The sequence below is a fragment of the Nerophis ophidion genome, linkage group LG04 (assembly GCF_033978795.1).
Source record: "Nerophis ophidion isolate RoL-2023_Sa linkage group LG04, RoL_Noph_v1.0, whole genome shotgun sequence".
NCBI classification, from domain to species: Eukaryota; Metazoa; Chordata; class Actinopteri; order Syngnathiformes; family Syngnathidae; genus Nerophis; species Nerophis ophidion.
In genome coordinates this window covers 45,315,676-45,333,080 of record NC_084614.1, presented here as the reverse complement: position 1 = coordinate 45,333,080, position 17,405 = coordinate 45,315,676, and the positions used below count along the sequence as shown (strand labels likewise).

At 38.4% G+C, this 17,405-nt stretch overlaps 1 protein-coding gene across 5 annotated transcripts in view; it reads left to right on the top strand.

The window, feature by feature from the left end:
- Positions 1-17,405, top strand: part of usp25 (ubiquitin specific peptidase 25) — a 65,883-nt gene that overhangs the window by 25,755 nt on the left and 22,723 nt on the right. For all 5 annotated transcript variants that reach the window (XM_061898158.1, XM_061898159.1, XM_061898157.1 and 2 more), the window contains 13 exons: positions 303-389; positions 1,168-1,305; positions 2,748-2,824; positions 2,927-3,000; positions 3,480-3,631; positions 4,976-5,103; positions 5,293-5,388; positions 5,525-5,689; positions 7,227-7,465; positions 7,573-7,643; positions 10,175-10,403; positions 10,832-11,080; positions 15,996-16,135. In XM_061898158.1, the coding sequence (XP_061754142.1) occupies positions 303-389; positions 1,168-1,305; positions 2,748-2,824; positions 2,927-3,000; positions 3,480-3,631; positions 4,976-5,103; positions 5,293-5,388; positions 5,525-5,689; positions 7,227-7,465; positions 7,573-7,643; positions 10,175-10,403; positions 10,832-11,080; positions 15,996-16,135 (1,845 nt within the window). The remainder of the gene's footprint in view (positions 1-302; positions 390-1,167; positions 1,306-2,747; positions 2,825-2,926; positions 3,001-3,479; positions 3,632-4,975; positions 5,104-5,292; positions 5,389-5,524; positions 5,690-7,226; positions 7,466-7,572; positions 7,644-10,174; positions 10,404-10,831; positions 11,081-15,995; positions 16,136-17,405) is intronic.

Sequence of the window (17,405 nt, the reverse complement as noted above, 5' to 3'; positions counted from 1 at the left end):
GGTGGGAAACGCACGGCCCGCCACTGGATATTATAATATGATATATTTCTATTAAACTTGTATAGTATATAGATATATACAATACAAAAATAAGATCAGCATTTATTACCACATGAAGACGCAGAAGTTCTAAAAATTGGTATCTAATTAGTATCAATTCCCAGGTACTGGAAATTAGTATTGTAAGTATTCAAATGTACCCATCCTGAGTTGTATTTTATTTTTTATTTTTTGCTGAATGAATGCACCTGGATTTCTATTGGGCATTCATTACTAATGTTTATGTAATTTCAATCCCCCAGTCTCTGTTTAACCTACTGGAGTTCCAGAGACTGGTGCTCAACTACTCTCCACCAACCAAAATACATGATCTGCCTCGCAACCAGAAGGTAAGAGGCACAAAGCAGCAATACCTACTAAGGCTGAGCACGTCTAAAGCACGTGCTACAGCGTACAGTTTTTTGTTTTGTTTTTTGCCTGCTCACCTGTGGTTCCAAGTATTCAAACCATATGGATAACACCAACCATAGCTGTTGACTTTTTAATGCAGATTTGTCTACACTGTCAACGTTGTGACTAACTTTTGAGGATACATGGCTCAATACAACAAATAACCCCCAAACAGGCTAAGGTTACCCGGTTTTTGTCCCTTAGCGATCAATGCTGTTGTCTTGTATTCAACATATACACTCTTAAATTAAGACGACGACCTGTCTGAGCTTTTACTAGTGTTTCCCGTACATTGATATATTTGTTGTGAGCCGACATGGATACATTTAGACCGCCACAGTCAAATTTGGTGCGATTTACCTATTTTTAATGTATTTTAAATCTGACACGATCTGCTCGCCCTTGCTTACAAACCACATTGTAACAGTGCGATCTGAGTGGCTTGTAGAAACAACTACAGACTGTATGGTGTCTGTTACGCTGCATGGTCAGAGGCACACGGGAGTTCAATGACGTGTACATTGAGATCGGAGGACATTTACATGCTGCTGCAATGTTCTTATTTGCTTATTTGCTTGCTCAGGTAGCGTTTTCAATGGGTTAGCAATGCTGAGTAAAGTTTAGGTTGGTTATTGTAGTTAGCCCATCTTCTCCTAAGAAGCAGTAGCGCTGATTTGTTTGGAGTTCCAAATGATTGGTTTGTGTTGCCCTTTCTAGGAGCACAGAAACCTTCCCTTCATGCAGGAGCTGAGGAACCTCTTCTCACTCATGGTGGGGTCGAGGAGAAAGTATGTGGACCCGTCACGAGCTGTGGAAATCCTCAAAGATGCCTTTAAGTCCAGTGAGTTGCAACAGGTAAACCATAACCTTCTCAGCATGATAACATTTGCAAGTTACATAATAGAAACACATGAATCTGAGCCCCAGTCTCACGAGGGATGGAAGGATTTATGAAAAAAAATCAGAAAAATTCATTTGACCTGAATCGGTTTGGAGTGCATGTGTTGTTTAGATTATTGTTTTTTGTTCTTTGTTACAAATCTGTCTTGTGCATCTAAGTGTTGTTCTTACACGCATTGTGGGGAGGAAAAGTGCCGCTCACACTGGTGAATGAATGTTTGGTTGTGGTCGGAGGGGCCGTAGGCGCAAACTGGCAGCCACGCTTCCGTTAGTCTACCCCAGGGCAGCTGTGGCTAAAAAAAGGAGAATTACCACCACCGAGTGTGAATGTTGAGTGATTGAATGATGGATTCTCAGTTCTCTGTGCAGAGCTTTGTGTGTCTAGAATAGCGCTATATAAATGTAATCCATTATTATTTGTTATAAATAAACATTTACAAAATTTTTTGGTGTGATTGACTAATTTTGCAACGTATATATCTGCGGCCTCTAGTCCGGTGCGGCTAACATATGGAAAAATATTTTTCTCCCTAAAATTTTGTGAGTGCAGCTTATATACCCATGCGCTCTAGTCTGGAACATACGGCAGTGTTGGCGCTAGAAATTTTCGAAATGGGGTCCCAGTGGCAGACAAAAATGTAGTTTCCATGGATTCACAAAGATTAAAACTCATTTATTTGAGACATGGCACAGGATGAAGTTAAAAAGGTTGACTTTACACTCATCTTGGTGTTTACCATTAAGTCTTTCTTTTGACAGCCCCTCGCTGTAAAGTTGTTTGACTGCGAACTGAGGCAAAATTAAAGAAAACAAAAACACCGGTGGAAAGCGATAATCGATAAAAAAAAAACAAGGAAATCGCGTCCTTTCTGATTTCAATACCTAAAAAGACACAAAAAGTGCGTTAACTGTACGGTATTTAAAAGAGGGAATACAAAAATACTGAATTATTTTTCAATAAATTATATTAAAGAGCAGTTCTTAAAATAGTTTACTGTTGTTAAATAAACTCAAATCACAGCAACACAAATATTTTCTTTGCAAAAACTAAAAACGAAAAATGGGAATTAATGCATTCGTTAAGTAGTTTAATAAGATCACAAACTAAATAATTAAAAATGTATGGTTAAATTAATTTAAAATAAATAGATAAAAGTAGACATTAATTTAAAACTGAATCTCTAGAGAGATTTGCACACAATTTGTCAGCAAGTGTTTTGAAAATGTTGAAGTGTGTATTTGATATGTTTAGATTAATTTGCTGCCTTGATTGCAACTTTATTTTCCCGTTTGATGCATATAGCAGTTGCAGGAAGTGACCTATGTGGCTTTGAAAGTGGGACTGATTTTTTTCTAAATTCCCACTGTGTGCTGTATGTCTTCTTGTTAAATTGCAGCAGGACGTAAGTGAGTTCACACACAAGTTGCTGGACTGGCTGGAAGATGCCTTCAAAATTAAGGCTGAAGAAGACCGGTAACTTTCTCCTCTTCACTAAACAAGGAGAATAAATGTTTTATCCATTGTATATGTTTGAGGAAGTCTAAGAATGAAAACATTTAAATTTTTTGTTTACAGGGAAGAAGACAAGCCAAAAAACCCCATGGTAGAGCTTTTCTATGGACGCTTCCTTGCAGTTGGCGTTCTGGAAGGTGAGACAAAATGATTTGAAATCCGTGCTGAAGTGTGAAGTAGCCATGGTTTGATTGCACGCGCTATAAAAAGCAAGTCTCTGCCATAACCAATGAAAGATCACCTTGTCAAAATGAGGTAGCCGCTGTATAGAGTGCAATAACTGTATATTGATTGCTGAATACCTTGACTGCCTATTGACATTGTAGTTACGATGCTGGAGCAGAGCCACCAAACACTAGGCCCCTGACTGCTGTTAATAATGTGAACTGGCAGAACTGCATGTCAGCTAGCCATCCAACTTCTGCTTGTTTTGTGTATCAGTTGTAGTGTAAACAGCCATGTAAGTAACAATGATGTGTGACAGGCCATACCTGAACACGCTCTTGCTTTAATGCACTTCCTGATAGCACACACACTTTTTCATGCTGTTTTATTTACATCTACAACAATCCATAAATGACTGGTCTCCGATGTGTCTGTGCGCGCCATCCCTCAGGTAAAAAGTTTGAGAACACAGAGCTGTTTGGTCAGTACCCGCTACAAGTGAATGGCTTCAAGGATCTCCATGAGTGTCTCGAGGCAGCAATGATTGAGGGGGAGATTGAATCACTGCACTCTGCTGAAAACTCTGCCAAGTCCGGACAAGAGGTCAGTGTCATCAAGCTAGTAAAGACCACAGTAAATTGTTCACATTTCAACTTGTGTGCAGAACCAAATCTATTGCATGTCCATTAGAGCGTCAGTCAAACTGCATGATAAATTAATCAATCGATGTATGACTGCAATCGGTGGTAGTAATTAGCAAAATTAAACATGACATATTTGCATTTAATTGTAATGGATGCTGGATGATAGCAAAATGATGTTGTTTAAGACAAAAAGTGACTAAAGAACATAAAAAGCACAACACATTTGTGTAGAATTACGATGACCTTTCTTCCGCTGCTTCTTTTTGTCTATTTTAATGTCACAAGTAGGGATAAGTACCACATTTGACACTTTCTCCGTCAGTTGCTGGGTACTGAGTCACGCGTATTTTGATATAACGCAATGTTCTATAAACGCTGTCGTGCCTTAGGCCCTGAATTTTTGCCAGTGTTTTCCCAGACCAGAGTCAACCATGTTGTTTTTCACCAAATTATCAACACTATCGATCTACTGGTAGATAGTGCCCGCCTCACTCTGTGATGTGAAAGCATAATCCACAATTCACGTCACGTTACATAGAGGGCTATCCACCAAACATCAGCATTATCGTCGTCATGCCTTGCCGTTTGCCGGCAGTGACATAAAGCAGATGTGACAAATGTTTGTTTACTTTCAAGATGCTGCCCGTAGTTGGCTTTGCTGGTCTCTTTTTTATTTTACCTGTCTACATCAGGAAGAAAACCGACCTGTTTGTTGTCGTTTCCAAAGCAGATCATTAATGCATGTACCCTTTTAAAAAAATGCATCCTCACAACTGCGACAAAATATTAATATGCAGTCTCAATACTTGAGCAAGAACGAAGCACAACGCAGAGAAGGATTAAAACAATTTAAAGACAGAGTGCCTCGACTTTTCACTGGCAACAAGACCGGAACTCAAAAACTTAAACCCCTATGCCTTAGTAAGTCTGCAAACCCCGACCCCCCCCCCCCCCCCCCCCCCCCCCCCCCCCACCCCGTTTTTACTACATAAATTGGATCATTTTATTGTATTATTGGGGGGGTCAAATAAAATCAATATAACGCACGCTTGGTAAAAACGCTATCGGGATTTAATGGACCCCAATCACCGCTTTATGTCGAACTAAGAGTGTACATTTTGGTGCATGTCACATCTTATGCAGAGCTACTTGGTCTGCTTTGAGAGCAGGTAATAACAGTCCATCACTAAATTGTAGGTTGCCCTGTGTAGTTATTTTGGGTTTGACGTGGACTTGTGAAATTGAAACTGCACCGAACAGAACAAGCAGTCACAATTTACTCCCAAAACATCTTCCCTTCCAGCACTGGTTCACAGAACTCCCTCCCGTGTTGACCTTCGAGCTGTCAAGATTTGAGTTTAATCAAGCACTTGGCCGGCCTGAGAAGATCCACAACAAGCTAGAGTTCCCCTCTATGCTGTACATGGACAGGTGATACAGATAACCATGCTAGTCAGGGTACTGTCAATAAGATATTTTTATTTCTGTCATACTGTGTTTTTTTCCACTATCATGACACAGTTGTCGCAGATCTCTCTGAATTTAGTCAAACCACCCTGTTGCCAATGAATGTGAGTTTCAGCCACAAGACTGAACCTTTTTATCTGATATTTTTGTTAGATACATGGACAGAAACAGAGAAATTACTAGAATCAAGAGAGAGGAGATCAGAAGATTAAAAGAACATCTGACACTGCTCCAGCAGAGATTGGAAAGGTACAAATTACCTCCCCATGGTTTTCTCATAATCAAGACAACTGAAAAAGCCTCTAAAACTGCTGTGGAGAGTAAAGTCTCACACTGTTGTTTCCTTTTTAATTTTTTCTATTTTGATGCCCTGGTTAAATTGAAGGTATCTGAGCTATGGCTCAGGCCCCAAGAGGTTTCCTTTGGCGGATGTCCTTCAATATGCCATGGAGTTTGCTTCAAGTAAGCCTGTGTGTACCTCGCCTGTGGAGGACATCGACTCTTCAACCCCCCCTGGTGGTGTAACGGCACAACAGCAGCCACCTCCAAGGCAAGTTTCACAACAAAATCCAACAATGCAGAACATATTTTAGGCTATTATGTAATCTACTTCACAAATCAATTATCTTACACTTCAACACACTAACAAATAACTGAAACATTTGAGCCCACTGTATGTTCTTAATTGTGTGAATGGTACAAAGCAGTAATTCTTAAAGTAATACATGTAGGGCTGCCTCAAACAATTTTTTCCCGAATGGAATAATAATTAACAATTTTTTTTCCGATTAATTTTATTTTTAATAGATAAAAAAAGTAGATCTGCAACACATTTCAAGAATTAATTTCCCACAAGTGTTATATTTCTTATGTATTTACCGTTGGCAACATTTATAAAACACATGTAAAACATGTCCAGGGATCTTTTTCATTCATTCAGATTATTGTAGTCTCAGTATTTCGTACTAGCCAACTCACTCTTTTTAAGATGTTCCACAAAGTTCTTAGCAGCTGCAAGTGCTTTGCTTATCTGGAGATTCTTTTTTAGGGCGCTGTTTACAAATAGTTGAAGGGTAATGATGGGACGGTATTCCATGCCTCCCATCTAAGATCCTGAGGGCGGCCACTACCAGCTATATTTTTTGCTGTATGTTGATCGTCAAGTGGCATTGTGGTAAGTGTGTATGAAGCGAGGTTCCATTTTGATTGACAATTTGATATGTGACTCCCAAATATGCCTGTGCGGCAAGATAAAGTTGCAATCAAGACATCCGGAGTCGGTGTAACTGTTGATGCATTTTTAAGTTCCGCTTTCACTTTCTCAATAGTGGTTTCATATTTGTTTCCCTTTCTCATTTGTGAAGTCACTTCTGGGAGGAAGTGTGTAGCCTAGATGGAATGTCTTAGTCATTTTACAAAAGTCTTCTCCAACAATGGAACTCAGTTTTATGTGCTTTATCATCATTCAGTATACTGTCAGAAAGCACCGTTGATAGCTGGGGGGTGCAACCCCTTTCATGGTACCGCATCTTGTTTGGAAAAACAAACAACATAATTTAAAATATGGTAAATCAGAAGCCTAATTTATCTGTGTATTAGCTCAATATCACACAACTGTGCTTGCCATAAATCCGTAAAATTATTATTATGAAAAGTACCGAAATTAAGTTAACAACATGGATACTACAATGTATGTAAAGGCTTGACTCTGATAATGAGACTCACTAAATTGATCCGTGTCAACCGCTACACATTTTAACGTTGAGCCTCGTCAGTGTAAATTAAGAAGCTAATTCAAAATATTTATTGAGTTGTTAAACAGGCATAGAACATGTAAAAATAAAACAAATACAATAAAAACAAAATGTATTTTGATTCTTGTCATATGCATAATGTTAGCATGTTAGGTTTTGTTTTTGCTGTTTTTGAAGGTATACACCAGTTATATTTAGGTACTTGACCCATACTAACTATTGAGCTTTTTTTTTTAGCATTCTGGCTAGAGTCTGGCTTTGGCTTTTCAGCATTCACATGCATTTCCACTGAAATTGCCATTTCTAGTTTTATATCATGTTTATTTTTTGCAGCCTGGCCGAGCAGGATTCTTCAACTCCCTCCGAGAGCTCAGGCTCTGTCTCCGGTCCTTCTCCAACTGCCACTGCAGCCCAGCAGCAGAGAGCAACCATTCACAAGCCTTTCACCCAGTCCAGACTACCACCCGATCTTCCCATGCACCCCGCTCCACGCCACATCACCGAAGAGGAACTGAGGGTCCTTGAGGGATGCCTGCACCGTTGGAGGAGTGAAGTTGAATATGACACCCGTGGTAAGACTACCTTGCCTCCATTTTCTGCATGTTATATTGTGTCATGAGTTGTATTTGACAGATAAATCTGAAGTTGAGAACTAATTGTACTATATTTATTTTACCAGATCTACAGGGCAGTATTACAAGACTCCACAGAACCATTGAACTGATGTATTCAGACAAAGCCATGATGCAGGTATTAATAACTTGTGTGATCACTAACTCATGTAAAGAACCATTTTACAAAATCAATGCCATTTAGGTCCCAAATAAAAAGTAGAGGTACAAATTATTGATACAATACCTAAAATGCATATTTTCTAAATACAGTTTAAAGATCAATTTGAAACTACCAAGAACACTGGAAAATGGTCTTCACCATTAAATATAATGACTTAAATATTTCAGAAATATTATATTTTTAGGGCAGTCCCTCTCTAATATTGATATTGGATATTGGTAAAAAAAAAAAAAAGGGTAAATATGATAGGCAATAGCCTTCTCGGACCAAGCAGCTGCTCAACAGCCAAGCACACACGCTAGACATATGTAATAACTGTCTTTAATTGAACAATATTGCATTCTAAAACAGCACATTTGTCGATACAAGTATAACATAATTATAGTTGCATATCACTTACACGTACAAAGTCTCCAAAGCAGAAGCATATTAGAAAGTACCCAGTAAGAAATGTGTGTATCATTCAAAGCCCTTTTAAGCTTACCTCAATAAATTATTGTGACCATTAAAACCAATTACCACTTCACTTACAACTAAATTAAAGGCAACATAAATCCATTCCAGACAGTTAATTATAAATATGCTAGTATACAATAAAACATACCTACTTAACTTTGTTCTCTCTTTGAATTATTTAACTTGATCAAGCTTTTTGTAGCATTCCACACTACAAAAAATGTAAATGATGAATGATTCTTGCTTATATCATGTCAGAACAATATTGGTTTTGGCCATTGTCGCTATCCTGTCGGAAGTCAAAAAGTTGTATCAGACACCTATACATATTTGTGTTGCTCCTTATTGTTAATTATACTTACTTTCAGTCTGGTTACTCAATTTAATCATCTCCGGTTTAGGTATCTTGTCAAATACTTTCAGTCTGGTTACTCAATTTAATCATCTCCGGTTTAGGTATCTTGTCAAATGTTTCCTGAGGTGAACCGATGCGCATTTTTAATGGTTACATATGTGCCTTATCAGATTTCCATTTGAAAAAAACAAATACATATAAGTTAAGTTTGAGAGTTACAACAAACACGTGGCACCATTTGGGTAGAATGTTACATGAAGTAAGCAGTTACATTCAAAAAACATTTTTGTCATACACATTACACACTTGAGATGGCACATAATTTAGTACCCTATGTAATATGTACGCAATAATTTGAAAGGGAACTGTACTTTTTTGGAATTTTGCCTCTAAAGAACACAAGTCTTTTTTTTTAGGATTTCGAAGACAAAACCAAGCTTGCAAGATGTAGCTAATGGGAATCACCATTGTAGCCTTTAAAGCCCTCTAAAACAACTTCATAAACCCTCCAATGTTTCATATACACATTACAACTATGAATATAATGTAGTAATAGACACGTTCATAACAATATGAACTATTTTAAGCATTATCGGAACATATTTCCTCAGCGCATATATTCCCGTTCCTATAGCAATGCACTTTTTACTTCCAGCAACAAATGCGTGTGTGTTCTAACCATGGCAGAAAAGGTAATATGGACAAATGAGGATTCACAACCTTATCTTTTTGAAGCTGAATATATGTAGGATGAACTAGTGTTATAGGAGCTTTGCAAGCACAAGGAGAGGGTGAAACGTTGGAGCAGACAGAAGTTGAGAAAGTGAGGTCTGCGTGACTTGACTGTAAGCCAAGCTATGCAGACAGAAATTGAGTACTTACCCAAAATACACCTGGGAGAAAACGTCTCCAACCCGCTGGAAAACGGACAACTGTCCGTCAAGTTAGTTAATATTGATTATGATACATGCAGCACATCATGCTTGTTAGTACAACATACTCTGTCGAGCTAGCTGTGTACAAACAAAACATGAAATGCGGGCTAAATCTTTACAGAAATTGTAATGTGATTGTTTGTTTTTCTGTCAGTACAGGTTGATGTCCAATCGTATTGTGTTGTGCATTACAAACTCTGAACACATTCAGATGCTGATGCAAAACAAATGGCAATGCGTTACTGCGTCACAGAAAAACAGCACCTCTGTGTTCGCTTTTACAGTAACAATGTTGCTTCAGCTTGGGTACTATACAGGTTATGGAGCATGAATTAAATATTTTTGCGTGTTTTTTGGATTTATTGTGCAGGGGTTTCGAGGCAGAATGGATTGATCTGATTATGTGCATTGCTAACCACCTAGAACAAGGAGATTATTACAAGTTAGAATGCAAAAAAAACATGTGATTTTGTCCCTCGTAAGAATTGTGAACGGTAGGCAAAAAAAAAAGTGCAGTTCCTCTAACTAGAATGGAAAAATAAGTGAGTAGATTATCAGTATGATACAAATATATTATAACAAGAGTTGAATAAATAGAACAATATCATAGATTGGGATCTTCTGGTGCAAATGAAATGTTAAAACAATGATAGCAAACCAAACCCTTACCCTAAAATAAGTTTAGCATAATTTGCATTCATACATTCATCTGCACTGCAAATATGTTTTGTTACCCAAAGGTTCCTTACCGGCTCCATGCAGTGTTGGTCCATGAAGGCCAGGCTAACGCAGGCCACTACTGGGCTTACATCTACGATCCTCATCAGCGCTGCTGGATGAAGTACAACGACATCTCTGTTACAAAGTCATCCTGGGAAGAGCTAGTGCGGGACTCGTTTGGAGGGTACCGCAATGCCAGCGCCTACTGTCTCATGTACATCAACGACAAGAAGCCCTTTCTCATAGAAGGTATGGACGGACTTGCTTTAAATGGAACTCGTCGGAGTACACATGCTACCACTGTATATCTCAAGTCAAAATGCACATATTTACTATTAAAAGTGAATATATATCACCTGTTTTCCACATTTGATATAGAATAACACAATGAAAATGACTTGATTTGCATTAAGGACAGTTTTTAATGTTGAGCCAAGTCTTACAAATTGTTTTTATAAATTAGCCAAATCACACTTGTGATTTGATGCATGTATCAGTGGTCCTGCTTCTGGGAATTAGGGAACTGAGAAAAGTTATGAAAAATAGAAGTATGTATGATTAAGTCCCACCACTAATTAACTCATTCGGAAGAGTACAATATAGTCATACACTTAACAGAAAAGTGTTTATTTTCCACCTTCGTGTGTGCTCACTGTTGCCCTCTATTGTCTACGCAGAGGAGTTTGATAAAGAAACCGGCCAGATACTGAGCGGCATGGACAAACTTCCGCCAGACCTGAAGCAATATGTGAAGGAGGACAATGAGCTCCTTGCCAAAGAGATCGAAGAGTGGGATGCTTTTCAGGCCCGCAAGGCCCAGCATGATAAGTTTACCCTTGCCGCAACAGCAGCGGCATCCAGCACCTCCACTTCCTCCTCTTCACCACAGCCTATGAGTATTGAGTGCAGTCCTCCAGACAATACAGGTCAGTGACACACTCTCAGCACTATTAATCAATATTAGGGACGGCGTGGCGCAGTGGGGAGAGTGGCCGTGCGCAACCCGAGCGTCCCTGGTTCAATTCCCACCTAGTACCAACCTCGTCACGTCCGTTGTTTCCTGAGCAAGACACTTCACCCTTGCTCCTGATGGGTGCTGGTTGGCGCCTTGCATGGCAGCTCCCTCCATCAGTGTGTGAATGTGTGTGTGAATGGGTAAATGTGGAAGTAGTGTCAAAGCGCTTTGAGTACCTTGAAGGTAGAAAAGCGCTATACAAGTACAACCCATTTATCATTTATTTATTTATTTAACTTGGATACACAGAGCGTAACACATTAGGAACTTAAATGGCTGTTATTCTTTCATAAATGATGTGAATGTATTTTAAGAATAAGGGCTTAGTGTAAATGTTATGATGTACAAATACTAGGATGCTAGATGCTTGTGTTCTTGGCTTGTACTTAGACTGGAGGATATAGTTTAGGGGTGTCCATCCACCTTCTTCCAATTATTTGAGGATGGGTCCCATTGGCAGCCGCCGAAGCGGAGAAGACCAAATTTCTCTCCCTTTTTTTGAAGTGGAATGTTAATTATTTTGGTGGCCACAATAATTAAGTTGAACTCATGTTGCAGTAAACTGAATTGTGTAGACATGTTTGTCTTGAAACATTATTTGCCATTATGCTTTCTGCCTTGGATAATTTGTATGTGTAAGTAATAACTTTAAATATTAGATTTTTGTTTATAATGACAAATGTTCTGTTTTAATTAAGGACACTTATTAGATATGTTTAGCTTGTGTGCTATTGTAAGCTAAGCTGTTGTGTAGCTGCTAGCTCCTAGTAACCTATATAACCTAACAGTGTCTACCTTTTGTAAATGACTTGACTAAAACAAAAAAGATGAACCTTGTGTGCTCATTGGAGGACATTTACGTAGATGGCACCTGCTGTACAGATTTGCACAGTTAAACACGAATGTAGGACTGTCTGTATCAGGGTGCTTCAGACATTTTACATACAAGGTGATATAAAGCCTATACTTTTTTTTTAAATTTAGTTTAATTTTTTTTCCTGTAATGGGACTGGGGCATTTTTAAACTATTTGTGACTTTATATCAATGTACACTCACATTTCGCCTGTTATTCAGTTACAACCTCCTTCCCTGTCCCTAGGTAGCCTGCACTCACATTGTTCTGCAATAATTCTAAGCATGATAATACTGAAGTTTTGGGGGGGATATTTCTTGCTTTTGTTAGTTTTGAGTCCCATTTGTTTGATGTAAGTGTGTAGTTATTACTAATGACTGGCGGGAGGAACGGTTACTTTGATTACAGTCCATGCAGTGTTCATTTATTTGTGGCAGGCCGACACAAATACATGTGGACTGCGACTGATAGGTTTTGACGTTACTAGAATTCTCCATGTTAATGCCCACTTGTACATATACAGTTTATATTTATATTCACTTTATATTAGGGGTGTGTTGATCACTATCGGACAATTTTATTTAAAACAAGTATGTGATTGTCGTTGCTGATTTATGCTTTTTAATGCTGATCACAAACAAACGCTGATCCCCTCTGGCTAATACTGTAGTTATTTTTAGTACCCCAGCTGACAACCCAGAAGCTAATTCTGTATCTCCATACACAGTGTAGAGCCGCTCCCTTAAAATAAATTAATCCGCTCTATTTCGGAAAATAATTTGTATTTCTGAGTATCGTAAGTATCACTATTAAGTTTTAGGACAAGCCTAAACATGTTACATACCGAGAGCATGCAGGAGCAGGCATGTTAATAGCTAAGATAGCCTAAAAACTCTTTTTTTTTTTTTTTGTGAGAGAGTGATTGGAGCACATACTTGTTTGTCACAAAAAACATTCATGAAGTTTGGTTTTATGTATTTATTATGGGTCTACTGAAAATGTGACCAAATCTGCTGGGTCAAAAGTATACATACAGCAACAAACATTATCAATTTTGGTGATGTAGAAAACTTACAATCAAATCAAATTAGCTTCATGGCATGGCCTCTTAACTTCATGTGAGTGATTGTGATTGACAAAACCTGTTGAATTTTCTGAGCCCATATAAATAGGGCTAATGTGATGCAGTCAAAGGAACTTAGCACGGATCTGAAAAAAACTAATCATTGCCTTGAACAAGTCAGGAAAGTCTCTTGGAGCCATTTCAAAGCAGCTTAAGGTCCCGAGAGCAACTGTGCAGACAATTGTTTGTAAGTATAAAGTGCATTGCACAGTTTTGGCACTTCCACGATCAGGAAGAAAACTTAAGCTATCACCTGATGTTGAGAGAAAATTGGTCAGGATAACCAAGAGTCAATTGAGAACCACCAAAAAGCAGGTCTGCAATAAATTGGAAGCTGCTGGAACCCAGGTATTAGTGTCCACAGTCAAGCTTGTTTTCCATCACCTTGGACTGAGAGGCTACCATGCAAGAAGGAAGCCCTTGCTCCAGAAGCAACACCTTACGGCTCATCAAAAGTTTGCTGCTGATCACATGGACAAAGATAAGACCTTCTGAAGGAAAGTTCTGTATTCAGATGAAGCAAAAATTGAGGTGTTTGGCCACAATACCCAGCAATATGTTTGGAGGAGAAAAGGTGAGGCCTTTAATCCCAGGAACACCATTTCTACCGTCAAGCATGGTAGTGGTAGTATTATTCTCTAGGCCTGATATACTGCCAATGGAACTTGTGCTTTACAGAGAGTAAATGGGACAATAAAAAAGGAGGATTACCTCCAAAATCTTCAGGGCAACCTAAAATCATCAGCTCGGAGGTTGGGTCTTGGGCGCAGTTGGGTATTCCAACAGGACAATGACCCCAAACACATGTCAAAAGTGATAAAGGAATGGCTAAGTCAGGCTAGAATTAAGGTTTTAGAATGGCCTTCCCAAAGTCCTGACTTAAACCCCTTTGAGAACATGTGGACAATGCTGAAGAAACAAGTCCATGTCAGAAAACCAAAAATTTAGCTGAACTGCAGCAATTTTGTCAAAAGGAGTGGTCAAAAATTAAACCACAAGCTTCCGGCAAGCTTGTGGATGGCTACCAAAAGCGCCTTATTGCAGTGAAACTTGCCAAAGGACATATAACCAAATTTTAACATTGCTGTATGTATACTTTTGACCCAGCAGATTTGGTCAAATTTTCAGTAGACCCATAATAAATTCATAAATGAACCAAACCTCAAAAAGGTTTTTTGTGACAAACAAGTATGTACTCCAATCACTCTATCACAAAAAATAAGATTTGTAATAATAAATATAATAATGGATTAGATTTATATCGCGCTTTTCTATTATTAGATACTCAAAGCGCTCAGAGAGAAGTGGGAACCCATCATTTATTCACATCTGGTGGTGGTAAGCTACATCTGTAGCCACAGCTGTCCTGGAGTAGACTGACGGAAGCGTGGCTGCCAGTTTGTGCCTACGGCCCCTCCGACCACCACCAATCATCATTCATTCACCAGTGTGAGCGGCACCAGAGGCAAGGGTGAAGTGTCCTGCCCAAGTACACAACGGTAGTGATTTTGGATGTCAATAGGTGGGAAGCGAACATGCAACCCTCAGGTTTTTGGCACGGACGCTCTACCCACTACGCCATGCCGTAGAAATGATTGGAAACTCAAGACAGCCATGACATTATGTTCTTTACAAGTGTATGTAAACTTTAGACCGACTGTAAATAGTCATGAAAATTAAGAACATGCATTGAATGAGAAAGTGTATCCAAACATTTGTTGATTGATTGTTTTGTCGAATCTATCGAGTATTAATTATTTAAAAGATGAACAGAGAACTTTTTGCTCTGTCGTTATCCAATATGTCGGCTGTTCTGTTTTGGATTTCCCAACAGCGTCACGGGTTGATTTTGATGTGTGTGGTTGAGGCAGCACGTCATTCAAGATAACGGACAAGTGGTTTATCCAATCACAATTTTTTTTTTTACAAGGCCCCGCCTTCTGAAATACTTTTCCTATTGAAAAGTCCCAGATCCTTGTTTGGAGCTCAGCGAACTACAAGGATCTGGCGAGAGTCAGGTTAGCGTTACAGTGCTGCAGCCAAACGCGACAATCATTGGATAAATACTCGACCTTGCCACGGACAGTGAGCGAATGAATAGGAGTGATTGAACAGGGTTTGCCGGGCTTCAGCATGATGATTGGGTGATATCTCTGGGCCCAATTCGTTTTTGATCCTAAAGGGAATAAGCGGTAGAAAATGCATGGATGGGTAATTTTTCAAGTTAAATTTTAAGTAAAATCCATCCATCCATTTTTCTACCGCTTATTCCCTTTTGGGGTCATGTTTATGTGTTTTCTTCTGTAATTGGAGTCTCTACTCGTGTTTACCTCTCCCCAGCTACTTCGTCCAGCTAAATTGGTGGTGTTGATACCGTCTTAATATCATTATTTGGTCGATACTAGAGTTATTAGATTAAAGATATTTATTTTATGAAAATATGTTATGTTGTTTTGGTTAGTGTTTACAAATTAAGAGTAACATACAAATTTGACTTTGTTTTTATCAACTAATTGTATGTAATAATAGTGAATAACGAACTAGTTAAAATATTCTACTGATATTGATCAACTGAAAATAGCACTCACAATAAATCAATTGAAAAATGTATGGTTAACACTTGTGGTCAAAATTGGTATGGGCGATCTCACTGAAGGATGATTGGAATCAGCAGCATTGATTCCCTGATCCGAACAGCCCTACTTTAAATGCATATTCAACGCAGACATTGAATTTATTTGGGTTAACCTTTTTTATTTTTCCCCTAATAATTTTCTTCCAGTTGGGCTTGTAACTAAGACATGTTTTTGTAATATTTCTATGTTTACTGTTTTGTTGCTGTTCTATAGCCCCACAGCAGGATCCAGAGTACATGGAGCAGCCGTCACCCACTAATTACTCCAAGCACCTACAGGAGGACACAGAGAGGGCCATCTCCAGAGTGGCTGCAGAACAGGAAGAAAGAAGCCCAGAAGCATTGCTGAATGGCGTATGTAAAACACAGGAAGACTCACACACCACTCATCTTAGCACAGCCATGTTAACTGTATATACCAAATCTAAGAGAAGAACAATTTTATGTTGTTTTATGTTTAAAACAAAAAACCCCACTTCTTTGCACTTCAATTTAATTATTTTTATTTTCTGCTCAATTGTTTTATATATATATATATTTATATATATATATAAAACATTGTCGACATTGTCGACTTTTCCGATTTATTTGTATGTTTCAAATGTACTCTTGTATCATATAATGAGGTTGATGTGTTTTTTAAGTTATTCCTGCATTCATATTTATGTCACTCCTAAGGACAACTTTAAGAAGTTTGTGTATGACAACAAAGGATGGGTACCAAATTCTGTACAACCAGGTACTGCTTCACATAAATTCAAACGGTTCCATATTTGGATACTTTTGTATTCATTGGGCGGGACATAAGCCAGACGTGAAGTCAGTAACATCCCAGCAATACATGCTACCGATTAGCATTAGTAGTTTTACACGGTACCGGAATTTTCGGAGTATAAGTCGCTCCGGAGTATAAGTCGCACCGGCCGAAAAGGCATAATTAGGAAAAAAACATATATAAGTCGCACTGGAGTATAAGTCGCATTTTTTGGGGAAATTTATCTGATAAAACCCAACACCAAGAATAGACATTTGAAAGGCAATATAAAATAAACATGCTATACGTTTACCAAACAATCTGTCACTCCTAATCGCTAAATCCCATGAAATCTTATACGTCTAGTCTCTTACGTGAATGAGCTAAATAGTATAATTTGATCATTTACGGTAATGTGTTAATAATTTCGCACATAAGTCGCTCCTGAGTATAAGATGCACCCCTGGCCAAACTATGAAAAAAACTATAACTTACAGTCCGAAAAATACAGTAATTCAAACACTTTCAAGTTTTGTTATAAAAGCTGCAATTAAGATGCATAGCAACAGCAAATAATTATTTTCCTACGACAGGAAAGCATCTTGGCGAAACTGAAATGAATAATTGAAAGAGAACAAGATATACCAACTTGACAACACTGTTATTATTTTAAGCTCACCGATAAATTTAAAATGAAAAATAAATGAGATTTTAATATTAAATTTATTAAAATTAAATATCACTTGAACACACAAACCTACCAAAAATTGGTACCGTTGGCTAACAGTATTGATTCCCAGGTCCTGTGAATTGCTACCGTATCGGTTCAAATGTGAACGGTACCGGTGTTAGATGCAGCGCAGTACCGTT